Source organism: Vespa mandarinia, chromosome 10 (genome assembly GCF_050613455.1).
Source record: "Vespa mandarinia isolate Hongniang chromosome 10, ASM5061345v1, whole genome shotgun sequence".
NCBI classification, from domain to species: domain Eukaryota; kingdom Metazoa; phylum Arthropoda; class Insecta; order Hymenoptera; family Vespidae; genus Vespa; species Vespa mandarinia.
In genome coordinates, this window is record NC_140819.1 from 8302501 (window position 1) to 8330000 (window position 27500).

The 27500-nt window shown below is 37.0% G+C and overlaps 2 protein-coding genes across 5 annotated transcripts in view; one reads left to right on the forward strand and one right to left on the reverse strand.

Moving 5' to 3' along the window:
• LOC118445494 (nitric oxide-associated protein 1) overlaps positions 1-27500 on the forward strand; it is a 47398-nt gene that overhangs the window by 12611 nt on the left and 7287 nt on the right. The gene's annotated exons all lie outside the window — the stretch shown is intronic.
• The window catches only part of LOC118445495 (MAP kinase-interacting serine/threonine-protein kinase 1), a 36237-nt gene that overhangs the window by 4600 nt on the left and 4137 nt on the right, over positions 1-27500 (reverse strand). Inside the window, exons 1-6 of one of the 4 annotated variants that reach the window (XM_035875069.2) lie at positions 19966-20049; positions 16533-16620; positions 4588-4722; positions 1965-2321; positions 1277-1847; positions 1-1170 (exon numbers count right to left, since the gene is read on the reverse strand). The exon at positions 1-1170 is cut by the window's left edge and continues 4600 nt beyond it. In XM_035875069.2, the coding sequence (XP_035730962.1) occupies positions 711-1170; positions 1277-1847; positions 1965-2321; positions 4588-4722; positions 16533-16620; positions 19966-20034 (1680 nt within the window). In that variant the 5' untranslated portion in view covers positions 20035-20049 and the 3' untranslated portion in view covers positions 1-710. Of the gene's footprint in view, positions 1171-1276; positions 1848-1964; positions 2322-4587; positions 4723-9748; positions 10094-16532; positions 16621-17194; positions 17297-19965; positions 20050-27500 lie in introns of those variants that run through there. The other 3 variants (XM_085659897.1, XM_035875071.2, XM_035875072.2) reach the window with 3 other exon arrangements.

Genomic DNA, 27500 nt, shown 5'->3' on the forward strand with positions numbered 1-27500 from the left:
AAAAGGAAAAAAGAGGGAAGAGAGAGAGAGAGAGAGACAGAGAGAGAGAATAGAGAATGATGCCATGCCGATACAAGATGAACTTCTTTCGTCGTAGATGTTATTTCCAAAGTACTGTATCGTGATAACTGTCGTCTCGTACACAAAAATACGACACTACTCTATCACTACAATGCGGACACATATATCGCGCATAGAGAGAGACGTTGACAGCTTGGAATATAGGTGAAAAATTTCATATTCGCGGGACAAAAAGAAAGAAACAAGGTTAATAGAAACAAGGCAATGAAAACGTTTGTTGTTTTTATCATACTCGCTTAATACAATACAGAACTATGAAATATTTTTATCGTAGGTTCTTTTTTTTCTTTTTTTGTTTTTCTTTCCGCCGTCATCGTCCTTTTTGTAGCGTTGTAATATTATTATTCTTATTCTTATTGTTATTATTATTATTATTATTATTTCTTTTTTTGTTCTTTTTAACCGCACACTTTTTCTTTTTTTTCTCTTTGCTTCTTATACAAGCCAATTTCATTCTAAATCGAATGAAGGAATCGCTTACATAGACTAATAATCGTTACTCTTTCTAAGCCGCTCGATAAAAGTATATTACACCTTTGCGATTCCAGAAAGGGAAATAGTAGCAAAGACGAATTATACTCTAAAAAGAAGATCGATTTAATTTCTCTCTCTTTTAAAATTGTCAAATTTCAGCCACTTGGGGATGCGATAACAGAATTATTATTCTGACATTCGATCAAACTTGAGCGTGCCTTGATACGACGTTGCATAAGTCTGCTCTCGCTTGGCGGCGACAGACCATAAAGTTGAAAGGAATCTTTACCTATTATTCGATTCTTCCCGATGATTTTCGAATCGTTGAAATCGATGCTCGAATTAACCGAGCCTGATTTTTGACGCGAACTAGTATCAAATTCGCTGGAAGAATGGGTCGCACAGTGCTTGTTGCTATTCTCCGATAATTCACTATTGGAGTCGGACATGTGACCGTAAGGATGATTGTCGTCATCGGTAGATGACGTGGACAGTCTTGGCTCCCTATTCTCCGTCAGCTCCTCCAAGTTAATGGAAAAGTGTTGAAGTACCACGCGATTTACAGCCATTGCCGACTCAGCGAACGCTGAGAGCTCTCGAGCAGAATTATTTCTTCTGTAAATGGAAAAAAGGAAAAGCGCGCACGGTTAAAGTCAAAAACCAAATCAATCAAATTTGTTGCGCTTCTATGTCAATTGCGAAAGATAAACAATAGTTTTACCTAATGATATGAGGAGTTATAAGAGATTGTTCGCTATTGTCGACCGACGCTGGCCCAGGATTAATCCACGGATGTTTCAAAATGCATTCCGCACTGAGCCTTTGATGAGCCTCCTTTACTAGCAAGCCTCTAATTAAATCCTTCGCGTCCTCGGATATATTTCTCCATTCTTTGTCAGGAAATTCGTACCTTCCCTCTTGAATACTGGTAAATAGCAATTCCTGACAAGCCTGACAATTTTCTCCTCTCTCCCAACCGCAATCGGTGCCGCAGTTCCCGTAGAAAGGCGGATAGCCACATAACAAAATATACATTATCACGCCGAGACTCCAAAGATCGCAACGTTTGTCGTAATAATTTGTTTCGCCTATGAATGCCTCGACTACTTCCGGAGCCATGAATTCGGCGCTTCCAACTGGCGTCAATAATTGTGGCGTTGCTACAGGACTGGATAGTGAATTGTTGAATTTTATACCGGAACCCAAGTCAAAATCGCATACTTTGATAGGAGTTAATTTGTCCGGATATACGCATAAGATGTTTTCTGGCTTGAGATCCCTATGTGCGATTCCTGAACAGGAAAGAGAGAGAAAAAAAGCAAAATAAGCAAATCCTTACATTTTTTCATAACGATAGGATCAAAAAAAAAAAAAAAAAAACCGATAGATACAAAAAATCTCAATCTTACCCTTCTTATGAAGGAAATTTAAAGCACTGGCGATCTCACTGACGATTTGACTTGCTTCTCTCTCACTAAAGTGCACCTTTTCTTGAATCCTGTTCAACAGTTGACCGCCATTGATTTTTTCAAAAACGAGATAAAACTTTTCCTCGTCTTCGAAAAATTCAATCAACTGTATGATATTAGGATGTCCCTGGCAATGATGGAATGTCTCGACTTCCTTGAAAACTCTAGCACGCGCATGTCCAGGAATCTTATCGATGATCTTCACGGCATATTCCAAATCCGTGTACAGGGATGTACACGATTGAACCGAGGCATAGGCTCCTTCTCCAAGCACCTCTCCCGTCAATTTGTACAAATCTGGAACATGATAAAATCATCAATGAGTATGAAAAAAAAGAGAACAAAACAAAAGATCAAAAATCTTCTCCCCCCACTCTCTCTCTCTCTATTATTTCCTATTTAAAATTTTCGAGAAAATCTTTTTCTAAAAGTTCTTGTGTTATCTATTCAACCTACCGACATTATCGTAACAAGAGATCCCAACTCCAATCTATATAATTTTTCTTTAATTCACGTGGCCTCATTTAACAACGATTGGTGGCAATATCCACGTCCACGTCTCACGTTATATCCATTATCGAAACCCCAACGACGTATCCTTTGAAATCGATTATAGCCAACCAAAAGGGTATATAATATACTTCGGCATTGCAGCTGTGTCTGTATATGTGTGATCCTCGCGCGTCTAAGGTGGATCGTACGAGATACGATTAATTATTAGGCATCGATTCATTAAGCTCAAGAAGGTATATAACTGATAGTACGGTGAGGGGCGGAAGCGGAGGGGGGAGGGGAAGATCGGTGTGTGTCCTGCGTGTAGGACAGCCGCCAATGTCAAGGTCGAAGGGGTGGCCGAGAGCTTCGCGAACAACGGCCACGGCAACGTCGCACCGATCGTACACGCGTATACAGCATTCGTCTCTCTTTCTCTAACGAGCTATTGGCCTGCCATTCTCCGCTTCTCTACCCCGCCCTTACCATACCCTCCCTTCTCCCTGCTACTCCAAACCCGACGAAACCTTGCCACTCCGCCTCCCGAATCCCCACCCCATCAACCCTTTCCCCCGTGACATCTCTTGCGCCGTTGTTTCTCTCTCTCTCTCTCTCTCTCTCTCTCAAGACTGCCACTCCTCTTGGTACAACACGGCAGATTACGCGAGAGCATCCGGCAACACCGTAGGCACCTAGCAACCAGAAGCCGATAATGTGCTTTCACGTTTTACGTCTTCCTATGTAAAGATGCTCACAAACCAGTTACACATTTTTAATCCTCTCCCCTCCTCCACCGGAGAGGTAAAACGTAAAAGGAATAATGACACGCCACGAATGAAATCCAATCGAGGAGACGACCTAAAAGATATATACGTGTATAATATATATACATATATATATATATATATATCGCTGACCTTGAGATAAATGCGAGATCGAAAACTATTATAAAGATGAACGAATTTCACTATCACTATTTCACTTATTTTAATATCTTTTTCTCACCCTCACTCACCCATTCCCTCCTCTCTCATTCTCTCTATCTTAACGATTTTATTCTATATTTGAGTTGACCCAAAGGGTTATACAGATGCTTCCTCGCGATGGAAAGTTCCAGCTTATGGGATCGCAGATCGATCGAAGATGACGCAACATGACCTAGCGCAGCAAGGTGGCAAACTCGGTCAGTGTTCTCTCTCTCTCTCTCTCTCTCTCTCTCTCTCTCTCTCTCTCTCTCTCTCTCTCTCTCATCGGAGAACTTTTATAGTCTTTGGACGTCGCAAAAAAACTAAATAGTTTGGAAAAATTTTTTGACGAAACGATATTTTTCTTTAATCGAATTTTTTTTCCGGAACAAAAAAGAATGTATATATACATAGAGAGAGGGAGAAAAAAATAGTTTCGATACTTTTCGATTCAATCGATCGACTGCGCCTCGATATTCTTAATAAATAATAATTAATTTTTACAGCGACAACCAATGAGAACTCCGTGTAACGATTCTAAGATCGATTCTTCTTCGTATTGCACAAGTATAATATTTATAACTTATTTTATTTCGAACGTATACACATTCCTATAAAACTTGTTCATGATTTCTACGTTCGCATGGCACTTCGTTCTCTCTCCCACTCTTCTTTTTTTCTTTTCTTAATGGACGAACGTTCTCAATTGTTTACAAACAAGAACAGTGACCTATGTATGTACGCGTACGACATGCGGTGTATGTATACATCGATTAGCAGCGACCGACCGATCGATCGTCGGAGTAGAGCTCGAACGAGTTTCTCGAAATGTTTCGAACTTAGATAAGGTCATAGAATAGAAGAAAAAAAATACTAAGCTAATATCATCGAAAATAGAATTGGTTTCTATAACGTAATAATATATATATAATAAAACTGATATCTCTCATTTTCTTATTCGATCGCATTAGAAATTGTCGGGAAGGTTGTAACGAACACAAACCGTCAGGATTCCGAAAATCCTTGGGACATTCTAACCTCTTTGTTTTCTTTTTCCTGCCTTTTTTTTTTTTTTTTTTTTTTTTTTGTAACTTATTCATATTTACCTTGGAAACAAGAGGACACTAGAGACGATCCAGAACGTTTCTTCCTGCGTCTTTTGCGTCTTGCCTCTTCTTGACGCGCTTGTACCGCGCTCATAGATTCTCCAGTCGAGGCGACGTCTCTACAATTACCATCGCCTGAAACAAAAAAAAAAAAAAAAAAAAAAAAAAAAAAAAAAAAAAAAAAAAAAAGAAAAAAAAAAAAAAGTAAAATTAGTATGTATTTCCTTCGATCAAGAGAGAATTCGCTTGTTACATACACGTACAGACATAATATAATATGTATATATATATAAACACAAACATAGAAGAGATAGATAATATTATATGACCACCGATTTGAAAAGGTCGTCTTTAAACGGCGCGACAAATGGCCGCTATATAGTTTTAGATCGTGTTAGAGCTACCACCTAGCGGAATACACGATTCTAGAAAGATCTTTCTAGAAGCTCGAGAGAGAAAAAAATTACGTTTTGGTTGCGCACGTCGTTTATTTACGGAACAGATATCAGTTGAAGAATCCTTTATCAGCATCTACCGAAGTCACGCACGTGATACTCGTCCATTCGCATTTCCTTATCGCAATCATTCTTGCGGGAATTCTTCTCTCTCTCACGAGATCGCGACATTTCTCGTACGTACGTTTGTGTATGCACGTAGATAATATACATGTGTATAAACGTCCCGAGTATTTTTCATTACTCATCGATTTAAATACATAGAACATCCGATTAAAAAAAAAAAAAAAAAAAAAAAAAAAAAGAAATTTTCATTTTTTAAAAATGCACAACAGAGATCTATGAATGCGTTTACCTTAGGATAAACAGAAGAGAATAGTGGTGGTGGTGATGGGAGGAAGAGATAAAATGAGGGGAAACAAATAACGAGAAAATTCATCAGAGGGTTGAGTTCTAGGAAACGAATATACTCCACCCTTGTAGCCGGTAACTATGGTACGCACCGCTATACTCGTTCGTCTCCCCTCGATCAAAGTATTAAAAAAAATAAAAAAAAAGAAAAAAAAGAAAAGGAAAAAAGGAAAAAAAAAAAAGTAAAGAGAAAGGTGGTTGGCTGGTAGGTAAGCTTTGTACCAAAAAAGGGGGAGGAAAGCTCGGTTACGAAGACCCATCAAAAGTTTCGTCCGCGAGGGATGCTACAATTTCCAATAGCAGTTACGCAGTAGCTACGAGTGACGAGGGGAGAATGAAAATGTAAATAATTTCCCCCTCTTTCTCTCTCTCGTCTCCCTACCCTTTTGAAACTTCCCGAATGTTTTCTCCCTATTCCCCCTCTCTCCCTATTCCTCTCGAAATAGAAAGAGAATTCATTGCCCGACAAAATTTCTGTAGAATTTTATTCTACTCGAAACTCGATCTATCGATCGTTCGTTCGTATGTATATAAAAAAAAAAAAAAAAAAAAAAAAAAAAAAAAAAAATAACGAAACATTTGGTATATGCGTAACTCTTATTTTTTTTTTTTAAGCGATACAACACATCGGTCGATCCAATACATGAAACGACCTCAATTTTAATCGAACATAATTATAGGCATAGATGTTTTAGGCCTCGAGCAGCAGGCACCGTGGCCTCTTCTCCGAATTCATTTGAAACTTAAATTAGACCAAAAAAGCACTCCGCCGCTCTACTCCACTACCGATTGGTAACGATTACGATCGTCCCCCTCTCCCTACGGTTGCATACTTAATTATAATAATTAATGATATCACCAATTTATGCGTTCCACGTTGAAACGTTTTTTAACTTCGGTTGAACGTACGAATAATTATACAATATATATTTCGTACGTTAAAATATCGTAAAATAGGTAAGTTTAACCGTTATAATACTCCGCGATTACGGCAAGTCCGAGCACGATAAAATCCATTAACCTTGAGAATCAATCATTCGTTCATTCGTATGCGTAGAAAGAACGTCGACTCTGACTGACTATTAGGAAAATACAAAAGGAAGGTTTAACCTCCTTTTTCTTTTTTCAGAATATCTTTCGTCGGGTAACGAAGTTAATACGTACGAGACAAATATAAATACTTTTTACTCTTTCCAATTATGTAAAAGACCGAGGGGGGAGGATACGCAGTAAGACAGAAAGCTGCGAGGATGCATGAACACAGTTGAGAACCTCCAAGAGATAACTAACGAGAGAGAATACCGTCGAGAGAATCGATCAACTTTAGGAAAGGAGAAAGGAACTAACTACACTCTTCTATGTTGACCATCTTGATTGTCGATGGTAAAAAGAAAAAGAGAAAAAAAGCGAAAAGAATGTGTCGATAATAGCACGACTATTATTATTGTTGTTATAATAATAATAATAATAATAATAATAATAATAATAATAATAATAATCATTATTATTATTGCATTTAGGAAATATAGGAAAATGTATTTTCGTACATTCCTCGAGCAGTCGTCGCGACGCCGTCGTCGTGTCGTGCAACGACCGTAGGAGCTCCACTGGCGGAACACCGAGCCAGAGTTCAATGACTGGCACAGAAAGGAACGCCGCCATCTCTCTCTCTCTCCTCTCTCTCTCTCTCTCTCTCTCTCTCTCTCTCTCTGTCTCTCTCTCTCTTGCTCTCGCTCTCTTATTCGGTTCTCTCGTGAGATATGCTCGTGCGATACCGCCGTTGGCATTCTATATCGTAATAGGACCGATACTACCGTTCTCCTATGTATGAAACGATACGACAACGACGATCAAATTATAATCACCAGATCTAATTTTCATTTTTATATTGAAATGAGAACCTCTACGCGATCAGGGAATATCGTAGTTTCGTTAAAAAAGAAAAAGATGAGGGGAAACAAAGGAAAAGTGTACAACGTTTTCGAGTTGAGTACCACTGACACAGGATAACGCCGCGCGGCTTCCTCGGTTTAAATCGCCCTAACGTTCACCCCAACCCCCTCGACGAGAAGAGGGAATTACGTAATCGGGTAGAACGATCGCTATACGTTCGAATACGATAATATAATAAGCTGGATGGAAGGAAGATTTACACGCTGGGATGGTCCTACATTCATTTTTATACGTAGAGAAATTCTTCGTCGAGAATCTTGTGAAGAGGAAAAAGACAAAAAAACTAATTGGAAATTTGACCGTCGATCGAACGAAAAGGATTTTTTTTTTCTTTTTTTTTTAAAGATTGATTAAAATAATACCATTCGACGAGATTTACACGGAAGTACGAGAGAAAAATCGAAGACTTCCGTCTTAATGAAATCTTTGAACAAAGGCGAACAACCGTCGGATTACCATTCGTCCTTTCTCCCAGTTTTCCTTTGTTCATGAGTTATATTCTCCACGATAAAACGTGTGTGACTCATTTCGTCGTCCTTACGTAGTTTTATCGCGTTTATAACGACGAGAATGAAATTCCATTGTTCGTATCGTTGGTATATAAAAAAATAAAAAGTCACATATTGAATTTTTGGCACGGAGAAAGATCGAAAATCCTAGTCGATTGCGCGAGAGCGATGTAGATACGGAAAAAAAAAAAAGAAAAAAAATGGAATTTGTCCTCGTCGACATTTTAGTCAGGATATCTCATTCGCAACGCTAAAAACAAAAAAAAAAGTGTCGCCGCGTCATCGTTTATATTTGGAAAAGCAAACGGGTAAAATTTGGATAGGTGGGATTGATGAGAAGTAAACGCGATTTACGATTCGTCGAGAAACGATAATATACGCATAAAAGCGGCGCAACCCTTCTCTCTCTCTCTCTCCCTCTTTCTCAACGTCCTTCGAAATGGTTGCTTCCCTTTAACATGAAAAGGGGGGATGGGGGAAGGGAAGAGGAAAGCGATAGCGGAACATGCGCGAGGGGTCCTTTCTCCCTTTCCTTCTTTGTTTGGGTTTGCCCTACCGACGCCCTTCACAGGATTTGCGTCGCGCGTCCGTCGCCGAATTCGAACATACCGAGTAACCCACTTCGCTACTCGAAAATAATCTCTACCATGCCAAAAGAGACAGCGCGCAAGGACGTATTATTACGTACGTACAACGAGACCGCCGTTCGTCGTACGACGATGCGCTTTTAGAAGAAGCGAATATGATACCATGCGATAATGCAATACGTGTATTATATCTTCGTGAAATTGATCTTTCGAGTGTTATATAGCGTCACAATGCCTTTTTACTTACTTTCTTTACGTTTCTTAAACAACATCGGAAAAAAATTAGTAGATGAATTGCGCATAAACTCGAAATAATAATTTACGAGGCCGAAACGAGATATCGTCGATCGCTTAACATAAACATTCGAGATGCGAACGACGTACTAGGGGAGCGGGAGAAAAGACAGAGAGAAAGAAAGAGAAAGAAAAACAAAGGAAGACGCGTCGCGAACAAGTGTCGCGTCTACCTATCCTCTTTTCTCGTCGTCGTCGTCGTCGTCGTCGTCGTCGTCGTCGTCGTCGTCGTCCGGGGATAAATTGATTTTTTGTTCTTCTCCTTCTTCTAAATATTCGCAACTAATATCGTTATATATACACTTTAGCAATTTCTCGTATGACGAAAGAAGGGGAAAAAGAGAAGAAAAAAGAAAGGGAGGTGGGGAAGAAGAACAACACAACAAGGAGAACATCGATCGTTGGGTTCTCGTTTGAAGAAAATTCGAGAAGAACGATAAGTCGATAGACGAAGGGGGAGGGGGGACGGAGCACCGTCACCACCGACTGCGGTTAACCGGTGCCGGCGTCGAGAAAGTTCCCCGCGCGCGCGAACACGCGTCCTCGATTCTACTTTTTGCCGGTATTTTCCCTCGGCCCCTCTCCCTCTCGCTCTCTTTCTTCCCATCTCTTATCGAAATTCGTTAAGTCATCTCACTTTTCCTCGCGACGCGATAATTGTCCGGCGCGTACTTTTCGATGATGCAACTTCGTCGTTCGAGGGAGACGAAAAAAGAAGGCAAGGAAAAAAAAAGAAAGGAAAAAAAGTCGTACGTTGAAAAAGCATCGCCGGCGGACAGGTCATTACATCATCCAAAGGGGAGGAGGAGAGAGATCGATCGATCGCGCGTGTAGACATTCTCCCCCTCCTCCACCCGCCCCAACAGAGAATAAAGGGATAAAAAAATAACAAAAGAAAAGCAGTGAAAATTGAGGTTAACTCGTAAATCTCATAACTTCTCGTTTTTCTTACCTCGGCCATTCGCTTGGAAGCTGCTCTTGCGTTCTTCCACTAGTCTCTCCACCATTTTCGTTCACGTACGTAAACTTTCGTTCGGCGCTAGGAAAATTCGATTTCTCACTTAATCTCTCCTTCTTCTTCTGCTCTTCTCCCTCTCTCTCTCTCTCTCTCTCTCTCTCTTTTGGCGATTTCGCACCAGTATTAATAATTGTAAAAAAGAGTCAGTCGTATATACAAAAAACGCCTATCTGCTAAGATACTGATATAATCTCTCTTTTTTCTCCCTACGACGATCCTCTTATAATATATATATATACGTAATATATATATATATATATATATATATATATGTATATCGTGAAAATCTCTTCCTCGTGTTCGCGCGACGTCTACGATTCGATGATCCTTTTCCACTTTCTCCGATGGATACGCCGTCCGAATCAGATCGATGTATATCAGTGTAGATATCACAGATATAAATAAATATATAAAGCCTATCTAAATCTTTCGCTTGTTCGACGCGCGCGATTTATTTTTTTTTTTTTTATTTTTTTTTTCTTTTACCGTCGACCGATGTTAAACGCCGTCGTCGTCGCTGTTGTATATTCGAAATCCTTTGAATAAATACTATCACAGACTTTGACACTGCACTCGATCTCTATATTTCTCTTTTATATCTTTCTCCGACAAAACCTCGTCGTCTCACTCGACGGTGATACTCGTATTTCTTTCTTTCTGTCTTTCTTTCTCTCGTTGGCTTTCTCTCTCTCTCTCTCTCTCTCTCTCTCTTTATGTCAACCAAACGATCAAACGGCCAAGCCTCTAACTCTCTTGCTACGACGTCGATGACGAGAAGGTTAAAACACGCTTTCAACCCTCCGTTAATCGTCCGCCGAAAACTCTTGCTACTAAACCAAAACTCTCTTCTATCTTCTTCTTCTTCTTCTCCTCCTCCTCCTCCTCCTCCTCCTGCTGTTGCTGCTGCTGCTGCTGCTGCTGCACCCCTTCGCCGATCCTCTGAAGGTTTTTAATCGGATTTAACGGGGCTTTCCGCACGCGAAAATCCCGCGATGGTCGTTCCTCCGTTGTCGCTATCACACAGCCTCTCGCACGTAGCGGTAGTCTGGCTCGGAAGCGCATTAAAAATCCTTCGGCTAACACATCTGGTCTTCTCGTTCACCGTCCCTCACTGCTCGGCAGTTGGTTTCCGACTGAGTTCGACAAGATGGCTGCATCGCTTACTAACACCCCGCGCTGCTACCCCCTCCACGCGACCCTCAGCCGTTTCCCCCACCACTATGGAAGGCGAATCAGGAGACCTCGCCGACGCCCGCTCCGAATAACTTATCCCACTACCCCTACTGCTGCTACGACACCACCACCACTACCCTACCACCACTACCACCACCGTCGCCATCATCACCACCACACTGAACCAAAACGAACGCGTAGTCACGTAGGCAACGTGGCTCTCAGCCGTCGGTCGTTTCTCCTCCCTGTATTCTCCTTCTTATCTTCCTAACGCCGCGTTAACCACAATATTATACGGGCATGATGCAAGAGACGCGCTCCGTTACTACCACGTGTCTTCGTCGTTGACTCCACGTCGACGATCCTTGTTGTCATCTCATATCCGTCTGACTCATTCTTACAACGTATTTTCGTACGATCGCTTATTATTCTCCCTCTTATCCCTTCTTCACGATGATATATATATATATATATATACATATATATATATATACATATATATATATATATATATCTTTTGTCATGTCTTATATATCGAGCCTCGATAACAACGTTTCTTCCTTACTTCGCATCTTACGTGAGCGATACGCATCTAGATCAGGGACGCCACCGGTTGATAACCACTGACCTTCTCGAACATTCGAAACCTACACACATGTACTCGGCCGTTGTCTATATACGCCGTCCTGCCTACGTGCTACGAGCCACGATTGAGGCGAACGATTCCAGCGTGTCGACTCGCGGAAAATTTGCTCGAAATTCTACTCGTATCGTTCTCTCTGTCCTTCTCCTATCTATCTCTCTCTCTCTCTCTCTCTCTCTCTATTTCTCTCATCATCGATCTCGGATGTTTTTCCGCATGCTAAAGTTTTCAGAGCGTTGGTAAAGGAAAATTATTTCTTTTGTTTCTTTTTTTTTTTATTTCGTGATGTCCTCGCCGAGAGTAGGTATCATTGGGTAGAAACGTTATGGAGTCTCGTGAACGAACAACGCGTCGCGAGTCGCGCGATACACGTTTGGGAATGGATGCGCGCGCATCCTGGCCGTAGGCCACGTATAACATCGTACGACGTAGAGAGAGAGAGAGAGAGAGAGAGAGGACACTAGCAGAAAGACGTATACACAACAGAGAAAGATAGTTATGTATATATGTGTATATATATGTAAAGTGATCGCGTGAGGTATGAGGAGAGGGGAGAGAATGAGATATGGATATGTACACGTAAACGAATGAGTAGCGCGAGAAGAGTTGAGGAGGAGGAGGAGAAAGAGGAGAATAGGAGAGGAGAGGGTGGGAAAGGGTGAGGAGGGGGGAGAGAGAGATCTATACAGGCCGACCAAAAGGTTCCTCTATAGTACTTATTTATACTAATCAACATATTACATATATACGCTATATTAGATTTCTTTTTGCAAACAAAATAAAGACCGTTAAGTGTGTTTACTAACAGATAGAACGTTTTCGACGATATCACGAAAAACTTCGAGATAAGAAAGAGAGGGGAGGAGATAAAAGGTTGAGATCTCTTTCGAGTAACCTGAGACAAACTTGTGTACAATATATTATGTATGTATAAACATAAACGCTGTTAGGGTGGGAAAGGAAAAGGTGAGGCAAAAGAGTCAAACGAATAGTTCAACTCTGGCTAGATACGGAGAAGAGAGGTAGGGAAACATGGACGCGGAGAGTAGAATAGGAGAGAGAGAGAGAGAGAGAGGGAGAGAGAGAGAAAGAGAGAGAGAGAGAGAGAGAGAGACGCACGACGTAGCGCATAAATACGCCTTGGATTATTACGTACATATGCCCGTCTATAGGCACGTATACTCTCGCGCTCGTTGTCCGAACAACATATCGATATGTGTTTTCTTTTCTTTTTCTTTTTTTATATTCACACACGTCGTCGTCGACGTCGTCGTCGTCGTCGTCGTCGTCGTGTCGTTCCGCAGGAGATGCAAACGACATTGAACAAACACGTTGTCCGAAGTCAATCGTCGTGACCGATGCGGTCAACGTCGTCGAGTCCCAACGTAGCGCGTGACCATTTTATATTATGTAATAGATTTTATCGTAGTCCCGTAGATAATTCGCCAATCGCAAACTCGAGTTAACGCGGCATGGGATTACTCATTTGGCGGAAATAATATTTTTCAGAATTAATATAGATATTTTTTTTCTCTTTTCTTTTTTTTAATTCTCTTTATTTATCTTTCAATGAACTTGCAAGAACGTTTCCTCTTTATCAAACAACGTCACGTTTCGAGCATACGAATTATTTCTATTCTCGTTCGATCATCGTTCATTGCGCCATATCGCTTTTTTTTTCTTCGTTTCTCTCTCTCTCTATTTTTTTTTTATTCATTTCTAAAGATGAATATACACCCGAGCTTGAGTTTTCGAACAACAAAATTTGCGTTTATCGTTTCGTAATATCGATTATAAATATTTTGATTTAATGCGTGACGTAATAAAATTTAGCAACGTATAGTTCGGCACATATATAAATTCGGCAGAATAACAATTTAACGAGTGGATATCAAAATCCTGCTGTATGATTTATATCTAAGCTAAGCTTTTTGTTGTTGTTTGTTCGTACAATTTTGTTTTGGTCGATGGAAAAAAAAAAAAAAAAAAAATTAAAGAAAAATCAAACAATCGTTTCTTCTTTACATGAATTCAAACGAGATGGTTTCCAGCTCATGTAATTTCACTGCTAGGTCATTCGTCGTAGGACAAGTAAAGGTCGATGCGAGCCGATTTACGCTCGCAAGAAATATAGCTGTGAGACTTGCTAAGTGTTTCCAATCGGCAAGAAAAGTCTCTTCTCTCTATTTTTTCTCTTTTCTTTGCTTAATTTTATGTCAGAATAATATATAGCATATTTGAAAAATAAAATCTTTTTTCTTTTTCTCGTTTTTTTCTTTTCTTTTTTTTTTTTTTCTTTTTTTGCAGTTCCCCTTCAGACAGCATCGTCGGACAAAGTTATGCATTTAAAAATGGGAAGGAATATTTGTCGCGAAAAAGAAAATCATGTCAGATTTCTTGTTGGAATAGAACATTGAAAGAACGTCACTGAAATGTCTCTAATAACAACTTCGAACCGGTTTCCGTGTATGGTAGGAGTCGTCAGCCAAGATACAGGCCCACCTACGAGAAACCACGAAAGTGTCTCTCTCTTTCTCTCTCTCTCTCTCTCCTTCTTTCAGCTTACCCTAAATGAAAAAAAAAAAAAAAAGATGCTTTCGACGAGAACCAAGGAAGAACTCGTTTCAAACGATATTCGATAACGATCGCAAAAGGATCGCCAAATTTTGCGAAGTTAACTTTTGTTATACACCTACATGCATATATATGTGTGTGTGTGTGTGTGTGTGTGTGTATATATAAAAATAATCTTTTTTACAAAGTTTATCATGGTCCGGTAGCAAAAGCGAGCCATGTTAGTAACAGCTATGTATACGAGGTCGACGGAGTCGGTCAATCAGCAGATTGTAACGAGAGTCGTTAGCGTTAAAACGGCAAGCTGCGCAGATTCGACGTCACGTTGGCGACATAACGAACGAAGCTTCTAATATTTCATCAGACTACTTCTTTCCCCCCCCCCCCTCTGTCAAAAGATAATACACACTTAAGCATTTTTTGTATTAATTTTCGTGCTAATCCATTGGAACTCTCGTACGTCAACTTTTTATATAATCTCTCATTATCATTAAATGTCGATGTGCGATTTGAATATAAGCGTGGGGGGATCTATAGTTCTTCGGGAAAAGATATTGTATCGAATTAAGTATCGACGTAACTGACTCGTTCTTTTTTTTTCCTTCTCTCCTTTTTTTATTATTATTATTATTATTATTATTATTTTTTTGTGTTTTTTCCTTTTTACTTTTTTATAGATACTCGTTTATTAAACGTTTAGACAGAGAGATTTTTGCTATAAAAAGAGAAAAGGCATACCAAGCCGGTCGATTTTATGCTTGTACGAGCCCGTTACGTGATCGTGAATCCAAAAATATACCACAAGAAATAATAGGTACCTGGAGAAACAGCATCATGCAAACTCACGAATACCAAATATATCCTCAATAACATAATTTATTTAACTAATATCCATTTTAATAATTTTTTATAATTATCGAGTGCGAAAGTCAAATCGATAAATTTGGTGTGCGTGTGTGCGTATATATATTTGGCAAAAAAATTTTCTCGGTATATCGATTCGATTTGAAAACAACGAAAGACGACGCAATAAGGAAAGGATTATGTGTTTTATTACAAAGACGATATATCGCAAGGCGATACTCGCCAATTGAATTCAAACATAGACTCGTTGACGCAAGAGACACATATATCGTCGATGCACTCGCTCGCTCTCTTACGGGTCAAGAAAGAAATTTACTTCGGAACTTTCACCAACAAGGCGTGTTTTACTCCTTGTAACGCTAATCGTCGCCAGAAAAATTATATTATTTATATCATTATTTTTCCTTTTTTTAATATCACACAACCTGTGATATTAAATCACTACCTGTCCTTTTAAAGATCGTAATAATTCTGTGAAAATGTGTTATGTAAAAATCGAGCCGTTGAAAATATGCAAAGAAGATGGTAAATAAAACAAGGAAAGAAAATATCGCACACGTGTACACACACACACACACACACACAATATAAAGAATTCCTTCTTTATTATTTTTTTCATGTCCGTATACTTTGTTATTCATCGAATTAGCACTGTAGCGAATGCTCTCACTCGCTTCTGGCAAATCTACGACGTCTCCTTCGTTAATCTTCTAATTGTGATGTATGACTTCATACTTTACGAACGCTCACTAATTCTGTTACTACCTCCTTCTTTCATTGTATCTATAATTTTCTTATTTCAAATTTCGACATTCCTTTTTTTGTCAGAAATATTTTCGAAATTGGTCCTTTCCCATCGAAACCTTTATTATTCCATCGTTATGAAAGAGAACAATTAGATATTAAACGTATGATGATTCTCTTTCGCTCCAGATACAATATTTTATTTTATATTTTATCTTATTCATAAAAAAGGGCTAATCTACTAGGTAGAAAGTAGAAAAATTCAAAGATTGCTATAGTTGCATACGATTATACCGTGCACATTGATAATATTGAGTGACTCATATTCTCAGGTAAAGGAAAAAGCATTTGAATGTTTTTAACGCGAGTCAGGAGATTACTAAAAACGTAGTAAAGAGATAAACAAACAATAGCGAGGATAAAAGAGCACGTGGTAAATATAGTTGAAAAGTGAGAAGATAAACAAGCCAGAATATTTATTGGGTATTCGAAAGAGCATTAGCCTTGTATTGCTTCTAACTCAACGAGAACAGAACTTTCGTTCGTGGTTTTGAACATTTGGCAAAAATAAAAGTACGCGAGTTATATTTACGAGCCTTTAGAAAAATACAGTTTTTGCTTGAAGATTTATGACAAACTAGATTTTTAAAAGAAGAAACAACGATATGCGGAAAGGAAGTAGATCTTTATCAGCATTTGTTATTTCTGACAGTAACTTACTTGCTGACGAAGGGATCTCGAAATCTTCCTCTCTCGATCCTTTCGAGTCGCCATTTTGTTGTATTTTTATCGGGATGTATATGCTCCCCTAGAAATAGAAACGAAATTACTAAATAATTAAAGCTAAATGTTTTTCTTTCTTTTTTTTTTTTTTTTTTTTATCATTTTTCCTTCTTTTTTTCTTACGTGTCGTATGACATGAAATATGTCATTGGACTGTCAATGATTCATAGATTGTACAATATACTTATCTATTAGCTAGAAAAAAAAATTAAAAATACAATAATATATAAGTCGTGGGCAAAACGGTAAAGGAAGAAAAACACAAGTGGTCGAAGATATGTTTTTACGGAAATATAATTGATCGTAAAAGTCAAAGAAGAAATGGTAAGAGACACGAATGTCGCTATACGGAACGGCACGTGGATCTTGGTTTTTCAAGGTCGGCCGTGGTACGACGCGCAAAATTTCGGTATATCTCTGGGATCAGAAAAAAAATAAATCGTAGAGAAAAAGAGATAGAATGAGGCAGGGGCAATCACGAAGGTCGCACGCGTGGCCAAAGAGATTTCTTCGAAAAGTACTTATCGCTCCACGCGCCTTCTCTTTTGCCACGATATTGAATGTACTCTCGTCATACGTGCATATATTTGTACACATACGATCTCTTTGGATTTGTTCGTTCTTCTTCGTCCATTCCTTCTTCTTTTTTGTTCCTTCCTGCCCCCCCCCCTCCGTCCCATTTGTAAAAGTTAATAATTCGCACGAATCAAATTAATTATCGACTGACGTTGAAAATTTGATTCAATTATTATATTCGAATTTTTCTCTCGATTTATATTACGGAACTTATTATGGTGAATGTCAATTTTTTTCCTTCCTTTTTTTGTTTTTTGTTTTTTTTTTTTTTTTTTTTTTTTTCCCCTTTGGCGCTAATATTCCCGATGTTAACTAAATTGACAGCGACCGCAAATCTCCATTTTATCCGATCGGTCGAATGAGAGTTCATTGGTGAATCGCGAATTATAGATACGTATGTACACGTCGATGTAATTTCGCTACGGAATAGCTAATTAATCATTTGCATTCGGAACACGACAATCTATCTATCTATCTACCTATCTATCTATCTATCTATCTATCTGTTCGTACCGATCTAAAATTAATAGCAAAACGATAATGACGTCGACATTTATTGACATTCCCGTCTTATTTTCTCGCAGATGTATTTTAGCAGTAAACAATGCGAATCGTACGATAGGATTTGCAGGAAGTTATTGGTCGATAATTAGCAGGCAGCATCGTACAAATCGAACTCTTATCATCGACATAAACAATCGCGTTTCGTTCAAAATACGAACGAAACATTATCAAGGAGGAAAATAACCGGATGTAAAATCGCGTTATCCTATATTTGCAGATTATCGAGATAACTCGTTGAAAAGCTTTTTAGCGCGTTCGTGATAACGGGAATAAATGGAGAAAAAGAGAAAGGTGGAGAAAGAAATGGAAAGAGAGAAAGATATCAAACGCGGCACTTTTACTCGTCGAAAGTCGAAATCGCGTTAGTAAGAAAACGTCTCTCGATCCAAACGAACGTCTTATAAGCCGTCCTCCTATTATTTACTTTTTCGATTATTTCTCGCTTAGCAGAGCGTTTAGAAACTTAGTTAACGAACCGGATCATCGATGAAGCATCATTGGTACGAGAGTGGGATGTCTTTGTGAGATGAAAGAAAAAAAAAAAAAGAAAAAAAAAAACAAAAGATATGTAGAATATCTCGAAGAGATGTGACGCAAAATGTACAATATTAATAATACCAACGATCTATCTCTATCAACCTTTATAAAATTTTATTATACATTTCGATTAGCGTGAGAGAAAATATTATATTACGTGGTGAATAAATAGATTAACGTACGAGTCGTTTATTTTGACAAATCGATTAAATTCACAGAGGATAAAGTAAAGAGAATTGATAAAGTTTGTATTTATACATTGTACATTATTTATCGTTCAACTGATCATTAAGGAAAATCTATTTTAAATATAAAAAATTATACATCGATCAAATGGTTTGGTCGATGGACAAAAAAAATTTCAAAAAGTTCTAAAAGTCGATTTAATCGCTCTGATCTGTCAACGCACCTATTTATTGTTTTGTTATACGTAATATATCGTACGATGTTGAATAATTTAATTTATATAAACAAGCAGCTGCGTTTTAACTTTTTTTTTTCTTTTTCTTTTCTTTCTCCGTTCTTTTTTCTTCCTTTCCCTCCCCCCTCTCCGTCCCGTTTGAAGCGACAGGTATCATCGCGGAAGAAACAAACTAATTATACCTGCTGGTATTACACACAGGTATGATGTCATTAGGCAAAGACCGGGCGATCTCGTTCAGTGACTCATCGTAAGTCGGTCGAAAGCGTTTACAATATACGATAGTTAATTAACCTATAATAATGCGCGTAAAAATATACAAACGTAACTATCTTATCCATTAACGAGAATACTGGCGATACAAGTTAAAAATAAAAGTGACGATAAATATTCGATAAGAACAATTTTTTTTTTATTTTTATCAAACTACTCTAATACTCGCTTAGAATCAAAATTTTCAAACATTTTGAATGGGAGAGAAAGAAAAAAAGAAGAAGGAATGAAAATTCAAACGTTTCCCAGGAAAATTAAACGATAGATACGATTTAGCACGTTATTGGACGAATCCAAAAATGGAAGGTCATTGACCACGGCATTTTCTCGTGGTTCCAGAGAATATATTCGCGCGCGCACACACACACACACACACACTCTTCTCTCTCTTTCTCTCCTTCTCGTAATATTATTTTTGGACTACGTTCCTAGTATAATTTGCAAATGTACGAGCTCTAGTCTAAGGTTTTAAGCAGATTCTATTAAGAGAAAATATTTTAAGATCTTCTCGAGAAGAGATTACACTTTTCTTTTTATTTTATTATTTTCACTAATAATAATAATAATAACAATAATAATAATAATAATAATAATAATAATAATAATAATAATAATAATAATAATAATAATAATAATAATTTCATCACACACACACACAAACAAACAAAGAGAGAGAAAGAGAGAAACACGTGCACAAAATCGATCGGAAGTAACGTAATAAAAGAGTATCTCATTAATAGCATGATTTGAGAAGGAGGACAAGGGACAGCTGATGATCGAAGAAAGGAGAAACGGTATGGAAAGAAAACAAGTTTGCGAGCAGGTAGAACAGCGAGCACGAGAAAACAGGCTTTCTCCTTCTCTCTCTTTCTTTCCTTCTCGAGTAAACTTTGAAGTGTGTACGTAAAAGCGAAAGAAAGAAAGAAAGAGAGAGAGAGAGAGAGAGAGAGAGAGAGAGAGAGAGAGAGAGAGAGAGACTGACTATGGCGAATGACTCACGGAATCAGAATCAGCCGGAGAGAAAGGATTACTCGCGAGTTCACCCTCTAGCGTTTTACCAAGGAGCATTTACGCTCGAGCAACTACAATGGAGGATCGCTACTATATTAGCAGATAAATCTACATTCGTGGCTGCCGCCTTCCGTGCGGTTTTAACGATCGTGTACACGACAAAACCACCAGCCAGCAGGCCCGCCATCCTTCCTTTTCCTTTATACGTGAAACGTTCTTTCTCTTTCTCTTTCTCTTTCGTTCTCGAGGGCAACGAGTAACTCGTGCGAGAAAAAAGAAAGAGAAAAAGAGGAAAAAAAGAAAAAAAAGAGAAAAAAAAAGAAAGAAAAAAGAAAAGAAAAAGAAAAAGGAAACGAGAAAAATAAAAAAGCCAAGAATTACACGACGCGAAGGATATAACCGCCACGCCTGTTTGAGATTCTTCGGTAAACATTGTCCGTCGAGGAGAGTTATTCCTAACTGGAAAGAATTACGAGAGGCGTTGCGATTTTTATAACATCGATCGCATAACTTTCATTTCCTTCCTCGCTTATCTTTTATTCTATTCATTTCGATTCACTAAATTTAATTTATTCTTTTCAATCAACTCACTGGTGGATCACAATAACGTTATATAATAATAATAATAGTAATAATGATGATGATAATGATGATGATGATGGTGATAAAAATAATGATAATAATAATAATAATAATAATATAATTGAAGGAAAATATTAACTCGCTTGGATTTTGCTTTCGCGAAAGTGGAAGTACAGTGTAAATCATTATATATCTGTATAATACCTTACACACCGTTCTTAGATAACTATATCGCACGATAGTATATTTAATAGATCTCCTAATGCATACTTTGCGTCTTAGAGCACTCATGTATGCGCGTTTAATGGACCGTACAATTCAACGAAGGAACAGAGAGATTCATGGGAGGAGAAGATTTATTTAATCGACGCGTCGAAAAAAATCGATGCGGAGAATAATAATAGATCGATTGAAAAAGCGTTGATTAACGAGCGTATTTACGATATGTTAAACTATCCCAAAATATAATTATATACATATACAATTGTATTAATACTATGGTTTCTTTTTCTTTACAAAAGTATCAGATCAATGATAATCCTATATCGAAACTTTTCTTTTTACAAAGTTAATTCATTGTCCTCTCGGTACACTGACCTAATACGAATTGTGTAAGAATCAGTGTATACACAGGTTTGTGTCAGAGAATTCGCTGAGCTGAAAGAGGGAAAAGAACGGCCACTCCGAAAAAGAGCCAATGAACTTGATTGACCTGAAAGAGAGAGAGAGAGAGAGAGAGAGAGAGAGAGAGAGAGAGAGAGAGAGGTGCCTTCAAACGTTCCACGTTCTTCACGCTGTTTCTTCTTCTTCTTCTTCTTTTTTTTTTATGTTACCGACTTACGCCGTTTGTCTCGACCTCTTTCGATCTTTGTGAACTTTCGTTTTACGATTTAGACGCTTACTTATATTCTATGGCGCCTATCTTTCAAACCCAACCCAGACTCCAAAGATCTCTTAAGAATATATTCGCAAAACGATCATAGGTTCTCTTTAATAGTCACGAATACAACTCTAACCTTTTTTCTTTCCTTTCCTTTCTTTCTCTCTCTCTCTCTCTCTCTCTCTCTCTCTCTCTCTCTCTCTCTCTCTCTCTCTCTCTCTCTCTGTCTTTCTCTCTTTATTTGTTATTGTATTTATCGTTAGAATCCAATCACAAGTGCATCGCAAGATCGCGTTATTTCTGTGAGTAGAAAACCTTGACTTTATTGCCCTGCTAGGCCAACAACGTGCCACCATCTCCTTTCCCTTTTTACTCCGCGCTTCGTTGCTCCGTTGATACGTGAACGCGTATACATACATATATGTGTATATATATATACATATACATATACATATATATATATATATGTATACATTCAGTACGATATAACTATTTTCATTATGTTCGTTGGTATACATACTTGAACAAATTTGAGACATAGTAAGAGAACTATTGGTACCTCTCTCTTTCTCCCTTTCTTTTTGTATTATTATTGTTATTATTTTTGTTATTCGAATTAAAAATCGACAAAATTCAAACAATATAATCGAACCGTGTGAGATGAGTTTTTAATATCGATCGTATTGAAAAACACCGATAAAACGATGGAATACCAATTGAAAAAAAAAAAAAAAAGTAAAACAAATCGTTCGAAGAATCACTTTCTATCGCCATATGCCGTGCATTAAAGTGACATTAGAAAATAGTTGGGTATCGATGAAAGTCCGACGTGATTGGTTTCGATACTCGCCATCTCTATTACGAACGATTAATTTTCCTTTCGTTTTTCTTTTTCTTTCTTATATATATATATATATATATATATATATATATATGTGTGTGTGTGTGTGTGTGTGTGATATATACGAAAGTGAGTGTATATTATAACCGATAATTACAAGATTCCTCTTTTTAATATTAGAAAATGATGAGAGTCAGGCGATATTTACTTTTTCTCGTGTGTTTATAAACAACGACGTTTTATTGATAACGATTCTCGTCGAGAGCACGCGTCGATCTACGAGAAGGAAAAAAGGGAAGGAGGGAAAGAAAAAAAATAAGAAAAAAAAAAAAACAGAAAAAAAAAGAAGAGCGATTAGATACGCCGAAGAATGTCCTGCGTATATGAATACAGAGTTAGAGTTTTAAATCAGGCTTGCGTAACGCGATCGCGCTCAAGTAGAATCCGTTTACTCGTTTACCAGATAGACAAATATTTTTCTCGCAAGAATATACATAGATATCGATAAGATTAGAAAGAACACGTAGGAATCGTAACGTTGATTCCATCTCCGCTCCGAAGCGCTCTCTTGTATATATTTATCTACATACCTAAAAGTACGTGTGTGTATACGTACGCCTAGACATATATAAACGACGTGAAATTCTATCGTTTAAGCGTGCTATCCGACGATGACCGACCGCGTTGTGAATTTTAACGAGACTCTCCTCCTCCACCTCCTCCTCCTCCTCCTCCTCCTCCTCCTCCTCCTCCTCCTCCTCTTCTTCTCCTTCGTCTTCTTCTTCTTCTTCTTTGCGGTCACGCCGGATAATGTCACGCAGAGCACGATCCTTCGACCGATACTTAGATATGCGACTCGCGAGTAAAACGATTTTTCTCAGACGAAAGTCAAGAATTGATATCTCGATTGTTTTTATTTTTTATCTCTTTTATTTATCTCTTTTATTTTAATTTCATTTTATTATTTTCCTTTTCTTTTTCCTCTTTTTCGTATTTTTTATCGTTTTCGTCTTCACCATATACACATTTTTTTCATAGCAAATTATTATTGAAAATAAATAGATACACATCGATTGCTCATACTTTATAGTGAACATTTTAACGATCGAATGAGCATCGATAAATAGTTCGATGATACTAACAAGAAATGCGTATACACATATATGTAAATATGTATAATCGAGACATAAATCTTAGAAAGTTCAGGGTTCCCAGCAAGTCATTTCTTCTACTCTCACACAACTATATTTACAAGAATATATACAGAGTGTCCCAACGAGAAGCGACCGCTAGGATTGTTATGAAATTTAACTATTTCTCTTTCTTATATCTTGGGTAATAAAATAAAATCGTTGATTCAATCATTTTATCAAATTATTCGAGCGAAGAGAGTTCGTAATTTTTTTTTTATTCGAGAATTTGATCTTTAATTGTTGATCGTAAAAATCATTCAGAATAACCTGAATATGATAGGAAAAAATGTTTCTTCGATATGATGGGAAGTTATGTAGGTCCAATATGGCGATTTTTAAGCCAGTATCTTTCCGACCATTTACATCCTTTAATGTTTTCTTCTGGGAATATTTAATATTAATAATAATATTTCATCCAACCGGCTTCATTAGGAGAACTTCAGCAGCCCATAGTCGAAGAATGCCGTCAGATTACACAGGATGTACTGTAAAAACATTCGATACGAAACTCAGCAAAGATTTTATTACTCCATGGAAATCGGTAATGACACATTTTCGATATTTAATGAAGTAAAAGTAGTTTTCTACTTAAACTTTGAAACGCATTCATCTTAGAAATTATTGAACGGAAATTAAAAATAAATATAGCAACGTTATAAAGAGAATTAGAAGACCTTTCGGATGGTAGGTCGTGTTGTAAACTGATCCCTGTTGCCATTTAAAATTTACGAGGAGATTGTAAATCCCCAAAAAGGTTAATCCAAAATGAATGAAAGACTCGTCCCTCGTCATAAACGAAATTTATTTGTCTCTGGTATTGTTCGATAATATCATCAGATTTCGTAATAATACCGATGGACATTTTTCATTGGGACACTGCGTATATATATATATATATATATATATATATATATATTTTTTTTTTTTTTTGTATACTCGTGTAGAGTTCGATAGAACGCAGTTTGTAAACATTGTATATGCGTTATTCGAAGACCGGAAGTTGCTCTAATCAAATTTATATTCTCGCTATCGTGTCTTCCTGTATCCAAAACGTGTCTCGAAAGAAAAAATATTTATCTCGACCTTCGTTAGGAACGAACATTCTATTTTTTTTTTCCATCCACCTAAGCCGATTTCTAACGATCGATCTAATCGATGTTAGGAAAATTCATTTGAGAATATTGCGAATTATAGAGAAAGTTTTATTAGAAATACTTACTTAGAAAGGATAGGAGAAGATATATAAATATATTTTTAGAATTAAATAATTAGACGCTAATGTCAAATTTTGTTTATTCGTATTTCGTTCGATTAGATTAGACAATATATCAAGATGCCTATCCTACTCGTGTTTTGCTATGTTTTAAGTGTTATCTTACGAGCGACCTTTCGTGAGAGGAAAAAAAAAAGTGAGACGGATGGAAAAAGATAGCTTAAACACTTTGTGATATGGATTGATATATGTAGTCGTTACGTCATAAACTTTTCACGTAAAAGGCAATACATACATTGATTTCTAAGCTGAACTCGTTGCCTTGAAGGTGTCTATTAATAAAATACCAAGTGGATAAATAAACATAAATATCGTCCAGTTGCAATAGCCTACAGTAAAAAACAATTAATTATATAATGGCGATCGAACATTTGAATTTCATAGATTCGAGAATGACTTTGTCTGAGAATAAATCAAGGTGAAGCATTATTTACACGATTTTTCTTACCATTATTATGCGATCCTTGTGTTTTATTATTTTTGTTCTAATTTCTTGTTCCAACATTTTCTCTTTTTTATCGAGAAAGGTAACGTAAAAAAGAAACAAAGATTATAAAAATACGCTCATCTCGAATAAACTCCAATTGCAATTTCCTTTTTTCATAATACTCACGTTAGAACGGTATAATAACATTTACGTAGAAGTTCGTTGACATTCGGTCTAGATAATAGTAAGGAAAACATAAATTCTTAGGTGAACGAGGTAAGAGAGAGTAAGGGACATGAGGTATATGTATGTAGGCGATTAAACAAATATCGGTATGAGTCAGGCACATAGTAAAGGAACATATTTGTTGCACGCGGTAACATCGCGATATCGAGGCGTGTTTTAACAGGTACGTTTACTTTTATCGCGTCTCTCGTAAGACCTATGAGTCATCTTAAGTCACGCGAGGCATATCATCAATCTTTTTATTTTCTTTTTCTCTCTCTCTCTCTCTCTCTTTGTTTCTTTTTCTTTTTTTCTCCCCCTATATCAATACTTAGTAGTTGATCCTTTAAGAAAAACACGAAGAAGGAAAGAAAAATCAGATTTTCTTTAACTTTGTGTCTTAACATAATCCATATAAAATATTTTTATTAACAAATATATACTCGTAAATATTCATGTACGTAAGTACATACGTATATATGTATGTATGTATGTATGTATGTATGTATCTATATATGTATATATAATACATTGTCGTTTGAAAAGGCAAAAGCAATAAATGAAAATGAATTTGACTCGAGATAGACGTTTTATAATGAGTTACATAAATATCGGCAGACATTTGTCACTTTTGTCATTTATCGTTCCTTCCTTTCCACTTTCCCCTTGAATACGATTAATGTATGTACCTACATAAGTACAATAATATTATCATCGATGGACTAAGTACTATATTTTCTCTTACGCGAATGGACTTTTTTTTTTTAATCAAACAAAGTCGTAAGAATTACAACGAGAAAATGTTATGAGCACGGTTTATTGTGGCAAGAGAGGCCTAGCTCGAGCGAGTATTTATAACGATACTTTAAACGGGAATCGTGCCAAGAGTATAACGGCGATTTATATCCGCCATCTTTAGGAACAAGGGAGAAAGAGATAGAGAGATCACGACTGCGTCCACTTTTGTTTCATCGTTCAATCGTACGATGACATTATGCATATATGTATATATATATATATATATATATATATATATATACATAATACAGTATATAAATAGAAAATTTATCGAAAACATTTTTCTATTTCTTATACGTAGAAAATAGTCAATCGATGTATTTTTTTTTCGACGAATTCCTCGATAACTTACTTTTAATAATAATAATGATAATAATAATGATAATAATAATGATAATAATAATAATAATAATAGTAAATGATAATAATAATAGTAATAAAACGGGAGAGAGAAAGACAGAGAGAGAGAGAGAGAGAGAGAGAGGGAGAAAAGAAGACGTACGATCTCGAGTCGTGCCAATTTTACAAATAATTCTGACGTTATTAACGTAAACGATGTTTTCGTCCGTCTACTTTGTTTCGTACGTAACTAAAGTACTACGTACGTAATGTTTCATACGAGCTATTATCCCGTATTCACAAATATCTTTATTTTCTTTTTCTTTTTCTTTCTTTTTTTTTCTTTTTCCTTCGTTTTTGGATTCAAATCACTTTTTTGTGCTTGGACATTTAAGAAGCAGAAAAATATCGAAACATGGTATTGGAAACTCGACCGTAACCGTTAGAGCACGCATCGGTAATATTTTCAACGTGATTTGCATTGCTAAACCATTGACACGATACAGACCTTTTTGGTCTCATCATCCTGTTTGTTTATCGACATACTATGTAAACAATCAAATATGCGGTCGACTTCATTCTCGTATTTTCGATTGGTTTCTTCCTCTTTCTAACATTTACATGTGTCGATGTGTATCGAAATAGAATAAATTACTACGTTGGTGCTATGTAATCGTATGTCGACGATAACGACGTACTGTTATTATTATTATTAATAATAATAATGATGATGATGATGATAACGATCTCGATACTTTTATATTTTCTCTTTTTATTTACGAAATGTTACGTTTGATTCTGAACGACAATGTTATTAAAGTTTATTCCAGGGCAGATCGTATTAAACAAAAAAAAAAAGAATCATTGAGAAAAGTTAACTATTGTTGGCGAATAACATGAATATTAAAAAAATATATAAGAGATGGTAACAATTAGCGTTACGCGTGTGTTTACGAAGTATCAAA